The sequence below is a fragment of the Nycticebus coucang genome, chromosome 1 (genome assembly GCF_027406575.1).
Source record: "Nycticebus coucang isolate mNycCou1 chromosome 1, mNycCou1.pri, whole genome shotgun sequence".
In the NCBI taxonomy this organism is placed as follows: domain Eukaryota; kingdom Metazoa; phylum Chordata; class Mammalia; order Primates; family Lorisidae; genus Nycticebus; species Nycticebus coucang.
In genome coordinates, this window is record NC_069780.1 from 68225763 (window position 1) to 68250347 (window position 24585).

A 24585-nucleotide genomic window follows, 5' to 3' on the forward strand; every position below is an offset into this window, starting at 1 on the left:
TTTACCTATTATTTCTATTAAAAGACAGAAAATGTGCATAAAATGTAAACAAAATAAGCCTGAGCAGGCCAGTAGGCGTGATGGATGAAAAAACATTTATTTATTAGAGTATACTCAGACGTGTTCTATACTGCAATCACAGGGTTAGATACCAGTCTCTTCAGTAGAACTGACACTGACTGTCTTAATTTCCTCATGGCCCTCCCATTTCACAGTGACTAGCATATAGTGGTGCTGAAATGCTGCTTGAATCTCAAGAAGCCTGAAGGATAGGTTAAATTTAGTACGGTTTATGGCTATCCGTGGAATTAGTGGTAACATGTGCTTGTCAAAATGGCTAATGTGAGCTTAGACATGAAACTTAGAAGAGTATCTAAAAGTAAAGAGGTGGTCTTCCTGCATTACTTTGCAGTTATTAAAACACATTCATATTGCTGTGCTCAATTATGGGGCTGCCTAGACAAACTAGAAAAGATTCACAGAAGAGCAACTATTGAATATGCTCAAAGCTATTCCTTTGAAAACTGATGCCAAAAATGACAATTCAAAAAAGATACTACGTATGATGTGTGCTTTCAGATGTTAAGTTAGGCTCAATTTGGAAAAGGGAAGTAAATTTGTTCTGTTTATTGCAAAGTATTAGATCTGCACCAGTGGGTAAAATTAAAGGAAACATAATTGGATCAACATCTATTATATAATCCTCTAGAAAATAAAAACAGCTAACTAACTAACTACTGATAGCGCAGGTGAAAATTGGCACTGGTAGTATAGATAAGCTTATTAACATAATTTGGAAGGTTTAATTACATCATCGTTAGGACAACATCAAAATCTAAGATTCTAATATTCACTAATTGTATCTTTGAGTCCCCAATTTATTATAAAATTGAAGGCATGTGGTGGTACACATCCAGCAGTTGCTTATAAACGTGTTTAAGTGTATGAAAAATGAAAGGACAATCTTTGTTCAGTGAGAAAACACATAAATATATTTAAACTGTAGAAATTTAAAAGAGCTATTCTTTGTGTTAGAACAGTAGAAAATGTTTTACTTCTCTCAGCACTATCTGCATTTACCAGGAAAGAAATCTATGAAGCAAGCAAAAGATATACTGTAAAAACTTGGTTTTAAAACAAACACACTTAGCATGGTGGCTTGTGCCTAGAAAACCAGTGTTTTGGTGGGGGCCAAGGCAAGAGGATTGCTTAAAGCCACGAGTTTAAAACCAGCCTGGTCAACACAGTGAGACCTTTTCACTACCAAAAAATAAGAAAAATTAGCTGGGCATGGTGGCATCCATGTATAGTCTCAGTTACTGAGAAAGATGAGGCAGCAGTAATTGCTGGAGCCCAAGAGTTTGAGGTTGCAGTGAGCAAGATTGTGTCACTGCACTTCAGCCTGGGTAACAGAGTAAGACTCTGTCTCTAAAAAAAACCAAAATAATAAAATAAATAAAATTTTAAAAAACAAACCTTTGCAACTATAGAGTTAAAATATTATTACATTAACATACTGTAAAAATAAAATTCTGCAACTTGAGAAGAAAAATATATGCAAGTGATAAAAGAATATAAGAAAATAGATAAAGTAACTACAACTCAGAAGACCTTCTATATAACCACGTTAAGTATACACCACCAAAATAAAAATAAAAAGGAAAAAGAAAACACACAAATTATAGCTAAAAATGTAAAAATAAAGGAGTGAGATGAAGAAATAAAAACTATTATAGAATTGATTTACCCTGTGAGATTTAAAATGTACCCCAATATAAAATGCAATAAACAAAATCTTATGAAACTGAATAAAATTCCACAAATTGGTTAAAATTTTTGTAGAACTTAATATATACAGAAAAAAGAAGTCATACACCATAAAGATCACCAACTTGTTACAACAAATGTCTATCAGCATTTATTGCATCATATATTATAATAAAAACTCACCCAATCAATTTGTTAATTCATTGTAATATACAAAGAGAAAAATGGCCTTTATTGGGCAGGAATAAATTTGGGACTATTGAAGAAATAGATTTTATTATCTAAATTAATATTTTGAAGTATAGTAATAAACAATGTCAAACTTCACTGATAACCAGATATTACAATATGATATTTTCACCCAAAGTGGCATGAAATCAGTGAAAATACCTAGGGCTAGGAAGACTGAAGTTAGAAGGCTGCTGGTAGATACTCTTGAATAGAGTACCTATCCTTACAAAGAACCATCAAGGTGTGTCTACCTATCCAGATGTTGGTTTCCAATTGCCACTCTCCAATGAAGGAAACCAGAGTTCCTCAAAAACTGGCTGAACTGGGTGGCGCCTGTGGCTCAAAGGAGTAGGGCGCTGGTCCCATATGCCAGAGGTGGTGGGTTTAAACCCAGCCCTGGCCAGAAACTGCAAAAAAAAAAAAAAAAAAAAATCCTGGCTGAACCTAGGGTTGGAGAAGGGAAAATAAAGATGGATCTAGAGCTCCTTACAATGCCAAAGAGGAAGGGAGTGAGTTAGAAAATAAGAAAGTAATTAAGTCAAGATGGAATGTAACAGAGTAAATAGCATAGGGAGGGAAGTTGTCAAAAGGACATAGAAACCAATCTGGGAAAAAAGAAAAGAGCTCCCTATGGCTAGACGTAGAACAATTTGACTCCAAAGTAAATAATAATGGCAGTGGATTATAAACCAAAGAATAAGTGTTCAAGCCAAGAAGAGATGATTTTGAATGTTCTCACCAGAAAGAAATGATAAATGTTTAAAGTGATGGATCTGGTAATAGCCTTGATTTGATCACTATACTATATATATTTGCATTGAAACTTCACATTGATCCCCATACATATGTAAAATTATTGTGTCAATTATAAGTAAAATAAAATTATAAAAGTATTCATGAGTCTACACAGAGATAAATAAATATGTAGGAGAGAAGAGACAAATCTTCCTTACAAAATAATTTCACTTCTAGCAATCTAAGCTAAGGAAAATATCCGAAATGTAGCAGAGGTCCTCAAACTTTTTAAACAGGGGGCCAGTTCACTGTCCCTCAGACCATTGGAGGGCTGGACTGTAGTTTAAAAAAAAAACTATGAGAGGGGAGACAAGATGGCGGACTGAAGCCAGCTTTCAACAGAGGCTCCCGTCCAGAAGGAGAGTTAAGGGACAGGAATTTAGTAAGTATCTTGGTGGACTTGAGCCTCACCAAGAGAGAAGGTTGAAGAACGCACATCAACACCGCTGAGGCAAGCTGAGATCACAAGGACGCAAACAAAAGGTACAAAATCCACCACCAAGCAGACGGGAGTCCCCCTACCCCATGAGACCGGCTCAAGAGCCCCAAAATTGAACAAGCGGGCACAAATTAAAGGCCCTCCCACTACACTCCAGGGAGAGACCTTCTAAAAACTGGACCTACCTCCCCTACTGGGGTGCCGTGGCGTTCTCCTGCTGGGCATACAACTGAATAAAACTTTGGGAATCCTTTGCCAGCAACCCTGAATCCCCAGCGCTCCACTCCTGCCCACTGAGGTCTGGAGGCCTGTCCCCCAGGAATTCGGATCCTTAGGTGATTTCTCAAGGGGAGTGGACAGTCCCCGAGTTGCGACTGGTCAGCATTGACTCTGAGGCGTGCGAGTGAGGAGAGGGCACCGGGCTGAAGGGGAGTCACACCTTGGCGGAACTTCCCTGCGGTGCAGTGCAGCAACCCTCCCCGGGCCTTGGCGGCACTTCCCTGCGGTGCAGTGCAGGAGCCCTCCCCTGGCCGTAGGGTTGCGTAAAACTGAATGAAACTCTAGCTTCCCCCCCCCCCACTCCCAATCGGGGTCTGGGGGCCCATCCCCCAAGAGTTCTGATTCTTGGGGGATCTCTTGAGGGGTGTGGACCCAGCACAAACTGCGACCCCTCAGTGCTGACTCTGGGGCACGGGACAGAGGAGAAAAGGGTCGCCTGAGTGCCCACACCAGAGCAGCAGTTCCCTGGAGGTAGATCAACAGCCGTTTTTTCTTTAACGGCAGAACGCCCACTTCTGGATATTCTGAGGCCACACCCCCTGTCTCCCTGGGCAACCAGAGGAGGCCACCGGTGAGTGGGGGATTTCCTGACACGGCTCACAAACCCGGGAAGCTTCCAGGGTGGGGCCGACCCAGAGAGGTGTTCGTACGCAAATCTCCAGCAGCAAAGACGTTTGAACTCAAAACAGCCCGTCTTCTGTAGGCGATTTCGACAGGAACAGAGACAGAACCCCGCAAAGTTGTCTGTTCTGTTCTGTTAGCAGCATCCATCAGGGACGGGGCTAAGCCTGAGTGAACACCTCCTTCCCATCACCTGCATCAAACACTCAAAGATGTCAGGCCCCATCTCCTCCTGCTAGATAGCGGCAGTCTGCGGGGGCCTGGCAGACTTCCTTGTGATTCAGGCAGGTGCAAACCCCTGGAGTGTCTGTTCACTGCAGGCAACTGGGTTAGCCATCTGCAGAGATACCAGTGACTGGGTCCGACGGAAGGGCAAAGTGGGGAAGGAGACGTCAACCTTCCTAGACTGCTCTGTTTGCTGGGTGGCTCCTCCTGACTCCACGCTGCACTGGGGTGAGCCAGGTCAGAGGAGTCACCAGGCCCCTGTGATCCAGTTCCCAGAGACCTCTTGAACCCTTCCACCCGAGACAAGTGCCGATTGAGACAGTTGATTCGGACCTTTTGAACTGGGCTAATAGACTGAGGACTTTTCAGGCGGTGCCCTGGGTGTGCGATTGTAGGAAGGTTTGATTCTCCTTTTCCAACTGGGGCCAGAGGTGGGCAGGCGGGGTGACTTAATTGCTGATTTTTCCACACAGCTGAGACTTCAAGCCAGAGGAGAAGTTGCAATAGGATCGAACAGAAACCAGCCGAAAACAAGACAGAACCACTTTGCTCCACCACACCAGACAGGGCCCCAGTTTCTCAGGCCACAACACTGTTCGGGCCCTCGATAAAACCCCAGGGGAAAAACCAAAGGGAGTAAAATTACCATCGGGCGAATCAGCAGAAAAACTCTGGTAACATGAATAACCAGAATAGATCAACCCCCCCAAGAAAAGATACGGCAGATGTGATTGAAGATCCCATTCATAAACAACTGGCTGAGATGTCAGAAATCGAATTCAGAATTTGGATTGCAGACAAGATTAATAAAATGGAATTAGGAATTCGAGGAGAAATTCAAAAATTGTCTCAAGAATTTCACGAATTTAAAGACAAAACCACCAAAGACTTAGACACACTGAAGCAAGAACTTACAGCCCTCAAAGATATGAAAAATACAGTAGAATCCCTAAGTAACAGAATGGAGCAAGAAGAAGAAAGGATTTCTGACATTGAAGATAAAGTCTTCGAACGCTCCCAATCTCTCAAAGAGGAAGAGAAATGGAGAGCAAAAACGGATCACTCACTCTGAGAACTCTCAGATAATTCGAAAAAAAGCAACATAAGGATTATAGGAATTTCTGAGAATGATGAAGTCGCCTCCGAGGGCACAGAGGCCCTTCTCCATGAAATTATGAAAGAAAATTTTCCAGACATGCCTAGAGAATCTGAAATTCAGATAGCAGACAGCTTCAGAACCCCAGCACGATTCAACCCCAATAAGTCATCACCCAGACATATCATAATTAGCTTCACTAAAGTTAACATGAAAGAGAAGATTCTCAAAGCAGCCCGGCGAAAGAAAACTATAACGTACAAAGTTAAGAATATTAGAATAACTGCAGATCTCTCTGCTGAAACTTTTCAAGCCAGAAGAGGCTGGTCATCAACTTTTAATCTCCTAAAGCAAAAAAACTTTCAACCCAAGATCTTGTATCCAGCTAAACTGAGTTTCATCTATGATGGAGAAATTAAATACTTCAATGACATTCATATGTTGAAAAAATTTGCCATAAGTAAACCAGCTCTTCAGGATGTTCTCAGACCTATCCTCCACAATGACCAACCCAATCCTATACCACAAAAGTAAACTCACTCAGAAACCTCGGATCAAACTCCAACTTCCACACTGGCGAAAGGATTAAAAATGTCCACTGGACCTTTGAAAAACTCGATACCCAAAATTCCACCAGACTTATCAATACTCTCCATCAATGTGAATGGCTTAAACTGTCCTCTAAAGAGACATAGGTTAGCTGACTGGATACAAAAACTCAAGCCAGATATTTGTTGCATACAAGAGTCACATCTCAACTTAAAAGACAAATACAGACTCAGGGTGAAAGGATGGTCATCCATATTTCAGGCAAATGGTAATCAGAAAAAAGCAGGTGTTGCAATTTTATTTGCAGATACAGTAGGCTTTAAACCATCAAAAGTAAGGAAGGACAAGAATGGTCACTTCATATTTGTTAAGGGTAATACTCAATATGATGAGATCTCAATTATTAATATCTATGCACCCAACCTGAATGCACCTCAATTTATAAGAGAAACTCTAACAGACATGAGTAACTTGATTTCCTCCAGCTCCATAATCGTCGGAGATTTCAACACTCCCTTGGCAGTGTTGGATCGATCCTCCAGAAAGAAGCTGAGCAAAGAAATCTTAGATTTAAACCTAACCATCCAATATTTAGATTTAGCAGACATCTACAGAACATTTCATCCCAACAAAACTGAATACACATACTTCTCATCAGCCCACGGAACTTACTCCAAAATTGACCACATTTTAGGTCACAAGTCTAACCTCAGTAAATTTAAAGGAATAGAAATTATTCCATGCATCTTCTCGGACCATCATGGAATAAAACTTGAATTGAGTAACAACAGGAATCTGCATACCCATACAAAAACATGGAAGTTAAATAACCTTATGCTGAATGATAGCTGGGTCAGAGATGAGATTAAGAAAGAAATTGCCAATTTTTTGGAACAAAACAACAATGAAGACACAAACTATCAGAACCTCTGGGACACCGCAAAGGCAGTTCTAAGAGGGAAATTTATAGCACTGCAAGCCTTCCTCAAGAGAACGGAAAGAGAGGAAGTTAACAACTTAATGGGACATCTCACGCAACTGGAAAAGGAAGAACATTCCAACCCCAAACCCAGTAGAAGAAAAGAAATAACCAAAATTAGAGCAGAATTAAATGAAATTGAAAACAAAAGAATAATACAACAGATCAATAAATCAAAAAGCTGGTTTTTTGAAAAGGTCAATAAAATAGAGAAACCTCTGGCCAACCTAATCAGGAAAAAAAGAGTAAAATCTCTAATATCATCAATCAGAAACAACAAAGACGAAATAACCACAGACTCATCAGAAATCCAAAAAATCCTTAATGAATATTACAAGAAACTTTATTCTCAGAAATATGAAAATCTGAAGGAAATAGACCGATACTTGGAAGCACGCCACCTTCCAAGACTTAACCAGAATCAAGTGGAAATGTTGAACAGACCCATATCAAGTTCAGAAATAGCATCAACTATACAAAACCTCCCTAAAAAGAAAAGCCCGGGACCAGATGGTTTCAAGTCAGAATTCTACCAAACCTTTAAAGAGGAATTAGTACCTATATTACTCAACCTGTTCCAAAATGTAGAAAAAGAAGGAAGACTACCCAACACGTTCTATGAAGCAAACATCACCCTGATCCCGAAACCAGGAAAAGACCCAACAAGAAAAGAAAATTATAGACCAATATCACTAATGAATATAGATGCAAAAATATTCAACAAGATCCTAACAAACAGAATCCAGCAACACATCAAACAAATTATACATCATGACCAAGTTGGTTTTATCCCAGGGTCTCAAGGCTGGTTCAATATACGTAAGTCTATAAATGTAATTCAGCACATAAACAATTTAAAAAACAAAGACCATATGATTCTCTCAATTGATGCAGAAAAAGCTTTTGATAATATCCAGCATCCCTTCATGATCAGAACACTCAAGAAAATTGGTCTAGAAGGGACTTTTCTTAAACTGATAGAGGCTATCTACAGCAAACCTACAGCCAATATCATATTGAATGGAGTTAAATTGGAATCATTTCCACTCAGATCAGGAACCAGATAAGGCTGCCCATTGTCTCCATTGCTTTTCAACATTGTAATGGAAGTTTTAGCCGCCGCAATTAGGGAAGAAAAGGCGATCAAGGGTATCCATATAGGGTCAGAAGAGATCAAACTCTCGCTCTTCGCAGATGATATGATTGTGTATCTGGAAAACACTAGGGACTCTACTACAAAACTCCTAGAAGTGATCAAGGAATACAGCAGTGTCTCAGGTTACAAAATCAACATTCATAAATCGGTAGCCTTTATATACACCAACAACAGTCAAATTGAAAAAGCAGTTAAGGACTCTATCCCATTCACAGTAGTGCCAAAGAAGATGAAATATTTGGGAATTTACGTAACAAAAGACGTGAAAGATCTCTATAAAGAGAACTATGAAACTCTAAGAAAAGAAATAGCTGAAAACGTTAACAAATGGAAAAACATACCATGCTCATGGCTGGGAAGAATCAACATTATCAAAATGCCCATACTACCCAAAGCAATATATAATTTCAATGCACTCCCTATTAAAGCTCCACTGTCATATTTTAAAGATCTTGAAAAAACATTACTTCGTTTTATATGGAATCAGAAAAAACCTCGAGGGCAGCACCTGTGGCTCAAGGAGTAGGGCGCCGGTCCCATATGCCGGAGGTGGCGGGTTCAAACCCAGCCCCGGCCAAAAACCAAAAAAAAAAAAAAAAAAAGAAAAAGAAAAAACCTCGAATAGCCAAGACATTACTCAGAAATAAAAACAAAACAGGAGGAATCACACTACCAGACCTCAGACTTTACTACAAATCGATAGTGATCAAAACAGCATGGTATTGGCACAAAAACAGAGAAGTAGATATCTGGAACAGAATAGAGAACCAAGAGATGAATCCAGCTACTTACTGCTATTTGATTTTTGACAAGCCAATTAAAAACATTCAGTGGGGAAAAGATTCCCTATTTAACAAATGGTGCTGGGTGAACTGGCTGGCAACCTGCAGAAGACTGAAATTGGACCCACACCTTTCACCATTAACTAAGATAGACTCTCATTGGATTAAAGATTTACACTTAAAACATGAAACTATAAAAATACTAGAGGAGAATGCAGGGAAAACCCTTGAAGAAATTGGTCTGGGTGAGTATTTCATGAGGAGAACCCCCCGGGCAATTGAAGCAGCTTCAAAAATACACTACTGGGACTTGATCAAACTAAAAAGCTTCTGCACAGCTAAGAACACAGTAAGCAGAGCAAGCAGACAGCCCTCAGAATGGGAGAAGATATTTGCAGGGTATAACTCTGACAAAGGTTTAATAACCAGAATCCACAGCGAACTCAAACGCATCAGCAAGAACAAAACAAGGGATCCCATCGCAGGCTGGGCAAGGGATTTGAAGAGAAACTTCTCTGAAGAAGACAGGCGCAAGGCATATGAAAAAATGCTCATCATCTTTAATCATCAGAGAAATGCAAATCAAAACTACTTTGAGATATCATCTAACTCCAATGAGACTAGCCGATATCACAAAATCTCGAGACCAGAGATGTTGGCGTGGATGCGGAGAAAAGGGAACACTACTGCACTGCTGGTGGGAATGCAAATTAATACATTCCTTTTGGAAAGATATATGGAGAACACTCAGAGATCTAAAAATAGATCTGCCATTCAATCCTGTAATTCCTCTGCTGGGCATATACCCAGAAGACCAAAAATCACAACATAACAAAGATATTTGTACCAGAATGTTTATTGCAGCCCAATTCATAATAGCTAAGTCATGGAAAAAGCCCAAGTGCCCATCGATTCACGAATGGATTAATAAATTGTGGTATATGTATACCATGGAATACTATGCAGCCTTAAAGAAAGATGGAGACTTTACCTCTTTCATGTTTACATAGATGGAGCTGGAACATATTCTTATTAGTAAAGTATCCCAAGAATGGAAGAAAAAGTACCCAATGTACACAGCCCTACTATGAAACTAATTTGGGACTCTCACATGAAAGCTATAACCCAGCTACAACTTAACAATAGGGGGAAGTGGGAAGGGGGGGTGGGTAGAGGGAGGGGGATCGGTGGGATCACACCTGTGGTGCATCTTACAGGGGTATTTGGGAAACTTGGTAAATGTAGAATGTAAATGTTTTGGCACAGTAACTGAGATAACGCCAGAAAGGCTATGTTAACCACTGTGATAAAAATGTGTCAAATGGTTTATGAAACGAGTGTATGATGCCCCATGATCATATCAATGTATACAGTTATGATTTAATAAAAAAAAAAAAAAACTATGAACAAATTCCTATGCACACTGCACATATCTTACTTTGAAGTAAAAAAACAAAACGGGAACAAATAGAATCACACCCCCTCATGTGGCCCGCGGGCCGTAGTTTGAGGACCCCTGAGTATTAGACATTCAAAGGTGCGTATGCATTAATTATAGCATTATTATAATAATTAAATATCTAAAATAGTTGTTTCTCTTTTGGTGAATTAGTTTACAAGCATTATAATCTCATTTCCAGGACATGTTTATGAGGACATACTCATGATATAATGATATACAAGAAATTAAAATATACATCCGTATGTGTTCTCATTTGGCTAAACTGTGTTTGTATGTGTGTGGGTGTGTACAAAAGCACAGGAAATGTTTCAAATGATTATGTCTGATTAAAATAAGAAAATGAAAGTCAGGCAGCGCCTGTGGCTCAAAGGAGTAGGGTGCCGGCCCCATATACCAGTGATGGTGGGTTCAAACCCAGCCCAGGCCAAAAATAAAAAAAAAAAAAAAAAAAAGAAAATGAAAATCAAACGTAATCCTTTTTATTTTTCTTCACAACTTTTCTAAACTGTCACTTTTTCTTATAAAATTTAAAAAAACAGGTCAACTAGGGCATACATATATCATAAGTGAATGCACACTTCAACTATCTTTATCAGAAATAGTTTTGAGGATAGTATAGGTAAATACATGACTTTAGGCTATTTTTTTACTTTATATTAGTTCAAAAAGTCACTATAAAGTCACCATGCATTGCTTTACAGGACAAAAGTCATGGCAGAAACTGCAAGTTTTTAATAAGAAGGCTATTAATTATTAAGTTAAAAATTAATTTTTTATTAAATAATTGATTGAGCCAATCAATTCCACTCTAGTTATATAGTAGCATCTACAATATATTCTAAATATACTTGAACACAGTTCCATCTGTACAACTATTTTATATGTTAAGCATCTTTATGTACCAATATCCTCTTCACAACATGCACTCTACATATAATTGTCTTCCACATAAAATGTGATAAATGATTTAACTTTACAATTTTGACACTATTTACCTCATTAAATAATTTCAGAAAAAATAAAACTTTATTTTACACACTTAAATAGTGACATCTAAAAAAGCATGACACAAAAAGAATTGATGATGAATGCAATAAATATCGGTATGAAAAATAAAAAATAAGAAAACCAATCAGAGGGCACTATATTGTAGTGTGACTGCAATCATCCACAACTCTGATCTGGTTGTGAATTCTACATTTGCAGCAACTTCTTTCGGGTTTTAGATTATAACCACACAATACCTTACAATCATGTTCAAGTTATTCATTTCTTATAGATTATCTTCCAAATATTTTTACTTTTCAAATGCAATTTGGACCATTCAGATGCATTCTTCTGAAAAAATACAGCTGGGTAGATTAGAAAAAAAAGAATTCAATGGTACAGGGCAGTGGTTTTCAACCTTTTTTATCTGCAGGGACACTTGAACCTATAATTGAACTTCTGCAGCACACTTAAATTATGTTGATTTAAAAAAAGAGTAAAAAAATAATGTACTATAGTGCTTTGAACTTCTTTTGAGAAAACAAATTAATTAAAACTTTTTACAAATTTTTGTGGTACATCTAAGATTTCACGGCGCTCCAGTGTGCCATGGTGCACTAGCTAAAAATCACTAATATAGGGTATTTGGCCTTTCATAGGGTATTTTAAGTATTTTTAAAATATTTGTATAATTCAAATATTTTGGAACTTTATTCTCTTTAAGGAGAAGTTTTGGTAATATCAAATTAAAAACATAGCAAAGTCCTATATATCTTATTTCTGATAAAAATGCCTTGAAATTTTATCAATAAAAATTATAAATAACCCAAATTAATCTTTTCTGTTTTGTTTTGTTTTATTCTGAGACAGAGTCTCACTCTGTCACCCTGGGTAGAGTGCTGTGGCATCATACCTCACAGCAACCTCAAACACTTTGGGCTCAAGTGATCCTCTTGCTTCAGCCTCCCAAGTTGCTAGGACTCCAGGGCCTGCCACAACACCTATCTATTTTAGAGACGGGGTGTTGCTCTTGCTCAATCTGGTCTTGAATTCTTGAGCTCAAGCAATCCATCTGCCACAGCCTCCCTAACTGCTAGGATTATAGGCATGAGCCACCGTGCTTGGCTAAAATTAACTATTCTTAATTGCCTCATTTTCCAAAGCACATCAATGTCTGACCTATAGTTTATAGTCAATGTATATTCAATTAAAGAAAATTGAAGTATACTATTCTTTATGACAGAACTATGACACATTTTCACTTTGATTCATGTAAAGTTATGAAACTGGACTAGATTCATTCACTAATAAAACTGATATTATTAAATAACAAAATCCCCCTATACAGTTAGACTAGGTAGGTATGAACATAAAGAACGTCAGTCTAAATTTTTCACCTATGCAATTGCACAATAAAGGAAGAGGGACCATATATAACATGAAAACTTTAGAAAAGTTTACATGTTTACAAATGGTTTACAAATCTGATTTAGAAATGGCTTTACTGTTAATCAAGTGATGAAAGATAGATGTTTTGCATAATTAAACTCCTAATGAAAACATGTGTAATAAAAAACCAGGAAAGCAAATTAGAAAATCATAAATCTAATTTTATAAATGTCCACATTTTTTATGACTCATTTTCTTAAAATAAAAAGAACAGATTTTAGGAGAGGAGAGGAGGGCAACATCGTTTATTCTCTCTAAACACTAAAGACACCTAGTGAATAGTCCGGGCCCACCCTGCTAGTAACTCCTACTATCAGAATTTCAGACGTTTCTCTTGGTGTTTGTGTTAATCAAATTTTAAAAACTCAAAAAGCTATTTATAAGGACAGATCCATAGTTAAAATTCTGTCTGTATTTGCTAGCCAATCTTCTAACAAGACATACATTTAGGGGCGGCGCCTGTGGCTCAAGGAGTAGGGCGCCGGTCCCATATGCCGGAGGTGGTGGGTTCAAACCCAGCCCCGGCCAAAAAAAAAAAAAAAACTTCTAAAAAAAAAGACATACATTTAAAAGTCCCTACCTATCTATCTACCCACCAACCTACCTATCTCTTTGTAAACGTGTGTGTGCACGCATTCATGACAACTTAGCCTTGCCATATATTTTTGAAGTAAATGCATTCCTCATAACCAAACCTTAAGTGTGTTGGGGATAGTTCACTATGATATTCCTCAGAATAAAGCAAAAATCATTCTATCATATTGCCTTCTGTTCAGGAACTGTTATGAGATACTCTGTCTTGATAAGCCTCATAGTTTCTAAAGAATTAAGATAGGATGCTTGTTTTTCTTCCTAATAAAATTTTTGGGGAAATGTATACAAGTAAATTAAACTATGTCAGACCCTTTAAAAGAAAACACTGTTCTTCTTTCAAGAATTTTTTTTATGTAGTAAGAAGGAAAAAAATGAGCATTGCAAGCAATTCTGAAAATACAACTTAGATTCAATTTGATAAATAGCCTTCTATCATCCAAGCCAGAGCAGTGGAAAAGTATGCTATCAGCACTTTGATCAAAGACACTATTGACTCCTCTTTTTCTCTCGCATTTTATTATGACTTTCTCATTTTGTTTACTCAGTAAATGACTGGAAGGAAATGATTTCTTACCTCTTGGGTGAGATGTGATGGAGTCTGCTAATGAAGGGTCCTTTCCCCCATCTTTGCTGCCACCGCTGCCTTCACTGCCAACATCTCTTTCAATCAGTTTATCCACCATAGCAATAATGCAGTTCAGGCTCTTCCCCACATTGGCCCACACCCTATCCTGAAAAAAACATGAGTATCACTACACATTTGTATTGCAAAAATAAGGCAAAATCAGATGAATCTATTTTAGAGAAGCAGTTGGAGGAACAAGGATTGGAATGCAGATTGAGTAACTAGCTCTAACTACCATTAATTTGATCAGACTATGGATATATAAGAAACCTATTTCCCTTTACTAAAGCAAAAATTAAGTGTTATTAATCCTTTCATTTAGTGTGTTATTTTTTGCTCTGTCATAAATAAATGATGAACTACCACACAATATCAATCCACAATTGATCACAAATTATGACATTTTTAAACTGGAGATATCAATACTGGCAAGAAAGTAAAGACTCATTGATATTTTTGAAGAATGCCTACTACTACTTGATTTAGAAATTCTAGTTTCTTGTAAAACTGTCATAACATATTCATAACATAAAATTCACCAATTTAACCACTTTTAAGTGTATAGGTCAGTACCATTCAGTGAATCCACATTGTTCTTCAACCACTGCCACCATCCACTTCTGGAACTTTTTCATCTTCCTAGACTGAAACTCTGCACACCTTACGTATGAGATTCCCATTTTCCTTCTCTCAATAGCAAACTCCTACATGCTATTACTTTCTGTTTCTATGATTTTGACAATTCTACTTATTAGCACTGCTAAAGTGTTGCCTTTAGACCAAGTGTAACAGAACAAATAGCCTGGAGAATTAATATGCAGAAACCCAGGCCAGTGGCTCCCTCCTGTAATCCCGGCACTCTGGGAGGCCAAGGCTGGTGATGGCTTAAGCTCAGGAGGTGAAGACCAGCGTGAGCAACAGTGAGACTGGTCTCTAAAAATAGGCAGGCATTGTGGCAGCCGCCTCTGGTTCCAGCTACTTGGGAGGCTGAGGCAAGAGAATCACTTGAGCCCAAGAGTTGGAGATTGCTGTGAGCTATAATGATGCCTCAGCATTCTACCGAGGGCAACGGATTGAGACTCTGGCTCAAAAATAAAATAAAATAAAAGATAAATCAGTGCTTTATAAAAAGAAGACTATATATATATACACACACATACATATACATATACACACACACATATATATATATACACACACGCATACATATATACACACACACACACACACACACACACACACACAAGCAGATCCCCAGGTCCCACCAAGTCAGTCAGAGCTACCAGGGAGCAGGCACTCTAAATTGAAATTCTTATAAGCTCCCCAGGTGCTTCTGAGCCTTTGAACTTCCACTCAATATTATGTGCTACAGCTACATAACAAGTCATTCTGAGTGATTGATTCCCTAGGAAGCAGTGTATGCCACTAAAGTGGCTTGTCACTAAACTTCTCAGTTCTGACTAGCACCCATTTTTGTTTAGGACAATGTATAAAACAGAATTCTGTGATTTATAAAAATGGTTATTAATTTTTTAATAAAAATGTTAAATACAGTTATCATGATAGAAGCCAGTCTTCCCTGGGCTCCCTTGCCCCGCCTACCATATTATTTAGATGACTACACTGACATCCTACCCCTTTCTCCAGGAATAAGAACTAAACAGTTTCGTGGTGTCTTCCCTTTACCATGCTGTACAGCAACTTTTCAGTCAGTACCTGCTCAGTTATAGAGCTATTTCAGGGACCTCGAGGACCACTCGGTGTAAAGACCATACTCAATTATGGTATGTCCTTAATGATTTGTATATATTTTTCCAAATGTATCTATTCTCCCTTAGTTAACTTTGCTAGTTTATAAACATATAAATTAATTTGGGGGGGTGAATAAATCAAGTAATAAAAGCTACTTTAGGTTAGGTGATGTTGTATTGTAAAGAGTAAGTGTACACACAACCTTAGCTGAGGAACTGAGAATTTTGTAGACAAGCAGTACATTCAAAGTTAGGAAAGACTTCAAAATTATCTACCACTACCTATGAGACCTTAGAAAAAACACCTCCTCTCTGGAGAACCCCAGTTGTCTCATTCAGAATGATAGATAATTCTTGCTATATCTACCTCCCCATAGTGCAGTATGAGTCAAATGCTGTGGTTTCTATCAAAGCGATTGGTAAAATTATTATAATTTGGCAAAATCACATCCCGTACTTAGTAGCTTTCCTAAATGAATCAAGTTTTCCCTCATCCTGTAATCTTGAATGTGAATTATGCTATTAGTCACAAACAATTATAACAGTCTTTCCTCTAGTGGCGGATCTTTCCCCCAAAGAATTGAAAGCACTTCCCCTGGAAGGAAATTTAAGACACTACTGACATTCATAGATTATATCATCCTCTTTCATTTGCTTCTGAAAATAAAGGAAGAACTAAGGAAGCCCACCTAGTCCAGGAGACAATGCTGGTGAATCAAGGTCCTGGCATCACTCCTGTTGGGAACGGGTCAGGAGCTGACATTTCAGACTATAGTAACACACTTAATGGCCTCTATTCTGAATATGCCTTACTCACTACCTCCAATTGCACCTTTAAGGCAATTAAATTGAAAATTGAAGAAACTATCCAGCTAATCCTGGGGAATAAACTCTGCCACTAAGGAAGTTCCAATTTCACTTTGTTTATAAGTTTTCAATTCTCTTCTTGTTGTTCCTATTGAAACTTTGTTTTAACCAAAAATCAAGTAGTGTTGCATGCTGCTTTTCTTACACGATCTATGAGGATAGATCAACTGCTCTTAATCACTCATGCTCTGAAGAGCCTGAAAATAAAGGTATTTAAAAAATAATTTGACATGACATTCACAGCTTAATATAGTTCTTCCTCTATAGATATCATGTATAGGCTTCTACTGGTGGACAAGTAATCTCTGCAGCCATAAGAGAGATCTATACATTGGCCTAAGAAGCATAGAGAAGCACGTCTATTGACTAAGGCCAACCATCACCCATGTAGTAAAGGGTTACAATCAGGAGTGTCCAACTGCAGCCCAAATAATGCAGATTATTTGAGGCCAGTTTGGCTTATCTATTGTGTCAGGTAACACAAAAAGTATGCCTAGACTTTGTTTTTTTGCTCATCAGCTTTCATTAGTGTTTGTGTATTTAATGTGTGGCCCAAGACAACTCTTATTCTTCCAAGGCGCACCAGAGGGGGGTGGGGGGAAGATTGGACACCTCTCCTGGTAAACAGAAGAAAAACATTTAGTTATTCATGTTTAGAGGACACAGGACCTGGGAGGATGTTTGTTCAAAAGGGTGAGAAACTGAGAAGTGTCTCTCTTCTTTTTTTTTTTTTTGAGACAGAGTCTCACTATGTTACCCTCAGTAGAGTGCCATGGCCTCACAGCTCAGAGCAACCTCAAACTCTTGGGCTTAAGGGATTTTCTTGCCTCAGACTCCCAAGTAGCTGGTACTACAGGCACCTGCCACAATGTCCAGCTATTTTTTTGTTGCAGTCATCATTGTTATTTAGCTGGCCTGGGCTGGGTTCAAACCTGCCAGCCTCGGTGCATTTGGCCGGCACCATTACTACTGTGCTATTGGCACTGAACTGAGAAGTCTCTTATGTAATATGAATATACATTCATGCAAAATCAAATATTTTCTTGAAGGCCCACTCAGTAGCAGATCTGGAGAAAATTTATCCTACTCTTTAGCTGCCTAACATTCAACATTAAAATGTTATAAATGGGGCTGGTACAAGTGCAGTGGTGTTTACCAGTAATTGATCACAATTAACAGATTACTTTGTTCCTTCCCCACTCCTCCCACTGCTTCACTTGACTGGCCTTTAAAATTATTTTTTTTTAATTAAGCTAAATTTTAAAAATTTAAAAATTCGGTATAAGCAGACTAGAAATTCCATTCTGTTTAACTTCAAAGACTTAATTCTTCCACTGTGATCTCCCATAGAACTGTGGTACACAGAACCACTAAGTAGACCAAAGGAAGCCAGGAGAAGGAGCTAAGAGGGTCAGGTAGAGGTGTTTGCCACCTCACAGGAGCAAGATTAGGTTTTAGTTACCTGAGACTTGAAGATAAGTCCCATGGAAGATCTTGGACTAAGAGATAACTCTATAAAAATGATAGGCTGGTCACATGTACACTTATGTCTGAGATCAAAAGTATCCTACAAGCAAAGAGCAGACAGTCATTTGGTTGAAGGGCCAATCAGCTTCAGCCAAGGGACATAAGTGTCCTGCATTAATAGAGAGCATTAATAATAATAATAATAATAGGTCCATTATCTATTCACGTGACCACAGCATAAAGCAGGGTGTGGGTTACAAAGATGAAAGATGATAATTCGATTATGAGGAGACTAAAAAGTCATCAATTATTCTCAACCTAGGATGCTAAAGAAAGGTAGACAAGATTCTTGAAAGGGAGCCTTGAATATCTGAATTCTCTCCTAAGCAAGATCCATTCCATTAAATTTCTGTGGAAGACATGCACAGAGGAAAATTACCAGCCAGAACCCATCCTCATTCTCATGATTTTTACTCACTAGGCTGGTCCACAGAGTAAATTCTATTTACTTAGATTTCTGGTATGTCTGCGGCCTACTCTTCTTCTCTACTAAAATCACATAATTAGTTCATATTGCTCCCTTGCTGAAGACGGGCTGATTAGTGGCAACACAATCGAAGTGTAAGATCATTTCTGCAGTACAGCCTGCTCCCCTGTTCAGGCTGGGTAAGTATGACCAGCCTCTGATCCTGTTTAGCTCTCCTGACACATGAGAAGTTTTAAAAACAATCAGAAAAACAGATTTCTGGGCCCTTTCCTAGAAATAGCAGCCCTGCCTTACTAGGTCTCTTGCTATATGATGGCAGTAATGGGAAATCAGTGGATAAAAGCCTCTCCTTTATTAAATGGAGCTTAATCAGTAAATTAATCTCAATGTAGACTTTACAACAACTCTACTCCTTAAGGGAGAGGTGGCTATAAACTTTTTTCTGGTCAATGAAAGCAAAAAATCAGTGGGAAACTAACAGCAATATTTATTTCATTCTGAGTTAGGTGCTAAATCGGTTCTTATTTATTTCTTCTGGGTTAGGACCTAAGCTAAAATGCAGGTCAAGGTCTGTGGCAGTGGATGCAAAAATTCAATACCTGGCAGAGTTTGCCACGAGAGGAGGTGGGGAGGGGGAAGGTGCCTACTCTGCATGCCACACATTTACAAGCTTAGTAGTGTCATGAGGAAGCCTAAATGCTTTGGATCAGTAATGTTAAAAAAAAAAAAATTAGTAATGCTTACTTGGTCAACTTTTCTAAGGCTGATTTTTCAGCATCAAGAATATGAAGACTAAATTAGAGCTGATGTGGAGGTGGAAAATAGCCCTGTCATATCTGCATTTCCATGAATAATTCCCCACTTGTCATTACCAATTTCTGAGGACTTTGATTAGAAACAGTCAGTGAATTAACAAGGCCAATCCCATCTTAAGAAAGAAGCTTCGATTATCCTTGAGTTCACTGAGAGCAGTATGCTCAATACTGACCACACTCGTTAACACTGCAAACCGTTACTCCTTTGACAGCTTGATAGCTCTTCTCTCTGAATCCCAACTTTAGCTGTTAGGTAAATTGAGTTGCACTTCAGATACTCTGTGGTTCAAAGTGATGTGTGTTCAGCCCAAGCTATATAATACACAAACATAGCACACACAGACACACACATCCACTAAAAATAACCAGACTCTTAGTATTCATCAGAAGTTGAAATTCCCAAATCTTTCTTTCCTATTGATCTTCCTGTTTGAACTTCACCTGCTTCCTCATGTGAAATCCCTGATCTTTGCCTCCCAGTAACTCTAGTTTAAAATTCACTCCTGGCCTCACTCTGAAATTCAGTCCCTCGTCACACAAGTAGACTCAGATGGTTGGCCGCTGTTTCTCCAGTATGACCCTCTCCATATTCCCCTGGTCTGGATCTTGCCCAGGTCTATGTTATTAGCTACCCCACAATCAGGTTTATCCACCAGTACCAAATTCATCTCATTCATCACTATGCTTATTACATTAGTCCTGATCAAAGCAGGCTTAGTACTACAGCAGTATTACATTCTTCTCAGCCTGGAGGCCCATTTACAGTCAGAGAGATGTAGGTAAAGATTCTTATTTCTCATTTGTCTTCAAAATGAAATTTCCATCCAGATCAGTCTTCTTCCTGTTCTAGAAATATGCTGTTAAATTAAATGAACACCTATGAGCTCAGGATCTGCTTCATGCCTGTTCGGTGCTAAACACAAAGATATAAAGGAAACTTTGGAGGAATTTTTACTACCTACCTGGATGCACTCTGATCTTCATGCTTAGAACACCTCCCTTCTACCAATCTAAATTCTCACCCTTTGAAGTCTCACCATTTCCAAGAAATGTTTATGTTACTTTCCCTACTTATACTTTTTTCTTTCTAATAGACACTGAAGTCTATGAGGGAAATGACCATTATTTATTAATCCTTTTGCTCACAGGTCCTCATCCTGAAAAGGTGATCAATAAATAAGAATAAACAAATAAATATAAGAATATAGAGCTGATTCCATATTTTCCAACTGTTATATAACTTCTTTCTAAATATTTCTGGCATCTGTAATGTGCATCATACGACCACCTGCATCCTTGAAATGTCTTTAAATGTCCCTGGTTGTTTTACAACTGCTAGTCGTCTCACTTGCATTAGATAATATGGCTGTGAAGATCAGATTTCACTAAGTCTCTAGAGCACTGCAGCACATTACGCTCAACAAACATCTATTATTAACTTAATAACATTCTATTTCGGAGTTAAAAGAAATCACGGCAGAATAACAAGAAGTTCTTACTATGTGCGTCTTCAAATTGAGATTAGAACCGAGCATATAATATGGTACGGCTGATTTCACCCCAATAAATGTCATATCATGCTAAAGCTTTTGATTCAATGAAAACGTTAAATAAAGCATTTGTTAAATAATTTAGGGAAAATTCCACTGATTAACTAACGCTTTTAATTTTAAAGTGGTAATGGAATGTTATCTGCACACCATTAGCCATTGGAACACTGGTTGAACTGTACGGTATTATCAGTTCATGTGCTGTGCACAATCATTTTTAAAGATGATTTTTGTGTACTACATGTACCTTGATACAGCAAATCAATAGTCTACCAATCTATTCCTTAGCATTTCCTTTACTTATTCACTAAATTCTGGAGTTTCAAAAATTTCTATGTAGAAAATACTATCTCATTATTCACAATACAATATATTAAAGGTTTGAGGGCCCTTGATTTGAATGCATCATAAATTTCTGATGTATGTATGCAAGTTTGCACATTCTATTCACACAACCACATGAAAATATCTGACATTGAAATAGGCATTATAAAAGTCTGGAAAGTATCCAAAGGGGTTGATCACATTTAATGTAAGGCCACAGAAAAACCATTACGTTATTATACACAATCATTACATTATTTTGTTACATTAAAGAAATAAAATATCTCTATTAAAAATGCAGGTTTGGATTGGAGGATGAGCTGCTGATTCAGCAAATGCATCCGTTCAGACTTATTCTTAGATCAACTCTGAGACATACATCCAACTAGTATGGATAAAACACTCTGTTAGATGTTGTAAAACAGAGAACTAAAGTTGAAAGTATTAAATGCATGTGGGAAAATCTAGAATTGGCAGGATTTCATGAATATGCATGCACATAAAGACCTCATTTGGGGTTTCTTTTCTTTAATAGAACATTTGTGCATTTTAATGGACAGTCATGAACTTTGCTTAATCACCTTTTGTAGGCTTCAATATTGGATAAGTATTCAAAGCACATTTCTCTTGGTTGAAACGGACTGGAGTAGTTCAGGAATGTTCCCCATCCATCAAGAAAACAGATGATAGAACACATTCAGCTGCCATATAAGGAACAACTGGTCCAATTCCCCCTACCTTTGCATGTCCTTTCTGATGGGGAGAGTGAGTACTTTGAATGTCCCCTCCACATTAAAATATTAACAAAACCAGACAACTCTAATATGTGTGACTTAGGGATAACAACAAGGGAAAAAAAACTGAGACAACAAGAAAATAGTTGCTTTCGATTTACATTTGCTGGGAAACATCTAAAGAAATTATTTCTGTGTAACTAAGACTTTTGGAATGTGCAAATGAATAATCATATAAAGTTAAAACTTCCACCACTTGGATTCTGGAGGTTCTGAAGACCTTAATTAGTTATGTTTTTAGCTTTGGTCATTGCTAATGCTCTACGTCTATCTTGGATTTTTACCACTTCCTGTGTTTAGAGACATCTTGAAGATAACTTGAATAATCCCCACAGAGTGGATTAAGACACTAGCAAATATGCACTAAGGAGGGCATATAGTTTGAAGAGGGCTGTAATAGTCATCTTAGAGTTGATTAAGACACTAAGGAATAAGAAATAAAAAGAGAAATAACTGGGCACTTTTAACTGGAAGGGAGAAATAAATTCTTCAAAAGAAATCATGAATTTTAATGGCAGGAAAAGGCATCAGACATAGTGTAGAATTACCTTTAATTTAAATATTCTGTGTTTCAAGATAAGAAGCCAATAATAACAATGTGTGGACACACTTCAAGGTCATTAATTTATTCTGTAAATATGTATTGAGTCCCTTTTGTGTACAAGTGTTCCACGAACTGCGGGGATACAACTGCAAAGAAGGCTTTGCCTTGGCCTCTAAGAGCTTCATAAACACATGGAAGCAACAGACATAAAAACAACTGATTATAATTTAGTGTTCCCTGGGTTGGGTAGTCATGGAATGCAATAGTAACATTTCATTACACAAAGAAATACACACACACACACACACACACACATCTATAAATATCTATCATTTACAACATTTGGAAATTAATGTCATGTTTTAGCAGACATAATACTCACTAGGTAACAAAGTTACAAGGTGTTGCTTTGTAAAAGTTGAAGCCTAGGTTAGTATTGAGCAGTCTGTGTGAATTAATTACCCCTAATGAATGAAAATTATTTATTTCCTTCCTATTAAGATCAGGTCAGTGGTTTCACATAAAATATTTCTGACCAGTCAGAAACTGAACAAAATCCTTTTCGAATAGCAATTTTTGTAGGTAACTCTGTAGTATGTATAGCCTGAATGTTTTTTTTTTCCTCTCTACAAGTAAGGCCTAACATACACCAAGTAGGCAGCAAAAAAAGAAAAAGAAAAAAATGAGAATATAGATCACTCCTCTGCCTGAGGAGGCACCCCGCTAAATAAATATGTTTTGTCCTCAACAGTTAGCAATGTTTTGCAACTATCTATGCTCGCTGCTACCAATTATGGCACTGTAAATTGCTCTTCAATACTCCCGTCAAGCTTAAATATTCACATTAGCAGCAGACATCATTAGAGAAAGGTATAGCACAAAAATGAACTGCATGATTTTGATAAATAACATATCAGAAGGTGGTTCATATACATCTTAATCTAAAACAATCTTTGATATTACTGAGTTGCCAAATAGCTAAAAATTTTTTAGGTTATATATGGATTTTATTAACAGGATATTTGACATAATAACACTATAAATTTGTGCTATTGTTTCTAAAATCTATAAAATTATTGAAAATTATGTATTAACATGGATCATTTATTTTAATTATGTGTCATAAACACATGTACTATAATAAGAAACAGCAACTGTTCTTCTAGCTTAAGAATGAAAACTAAAATTTAAAATTTGATTTGTGTTTGAAACATAAAGAGGGGAATTAATTAGGTAATTTGGATGCTGAAATGTTGCCTAATATAATTCAATTTAAAAATAAATTTTGGGAATGCCTAAATAATAAGAACAGGTCTTCAGTTCTGCAATTTTCTAGACTGTATCAGAATATAAAGAATCATGAATCCTTTTAACAATTTATTTGAATAGGGGTAAGCAGATTTAGCCCTAAACCATCAGTATAGTAATACTGAAATTAAATCATAGTGTTCTAGAGAATAGTAGAATTATTGGGAGCCACAAAAACTAGGTCAGCTTAATAGTTTGGTGAGATGACATGCTTTCATATTTTGGGCAAACTAATCTTGGAATCCCAGCTGCTGAAAGCATCTGTTATAGAGAAAGGAAAGCAGTATGTTATCTTTACTGGCTAAAAGATGAAGAATGCTGTGTTAGTCTACTTTATGGCACAGATTGTCATAAAAATCCCAAATATTCCTTTGGGATTTTATTGTTTACTAACTTCTCAGGAAAATAAGTCCTTAAAGCCAATTATTCAATAAGTACAATTCAGCAAATAACAGACAAGTTTTGTAAGCATCCATTTTAGTTTCAGTCTTTACCACATTGACTAAATGATTATTATCCATCAGATTCATATATCATCAGTTCTGTCAACAAACAAGTTGAAAAGAGAGCACTGCCTCATATTGAGTTAGAGTGAGTACAGATTTTCCTTCTTGACCTCAAAGGAAAATTTACATGTATCAG

General features: G+C 37.5%; 1 protein-coding gene across 5 annotated transcripts in view; it reads right to left on the reverse strand.

The window, feature by feature from the left end:
• Positions 1-24585, reverse strand: part of INPP4B (inositol polyphosphate-4-phosphatase type II B) — an 881338-nt gene that overhangs the window by 100087 nt on the left and 756666 nt on the right. For all 5 annotated transcript variants that reach the window (XM_053582182.1, XM_053582180.1, XM_053582181.1 and 2 more), the window contains one exon: positions 13986-14142. In XM_053582182.1, coding sequence (XP_053438157.1) covers positions 13986-14142 — 157 coding nt within the window. The remainder of the gene's footprint in view (positions 1-13985; positions 14143-24585) is intronic.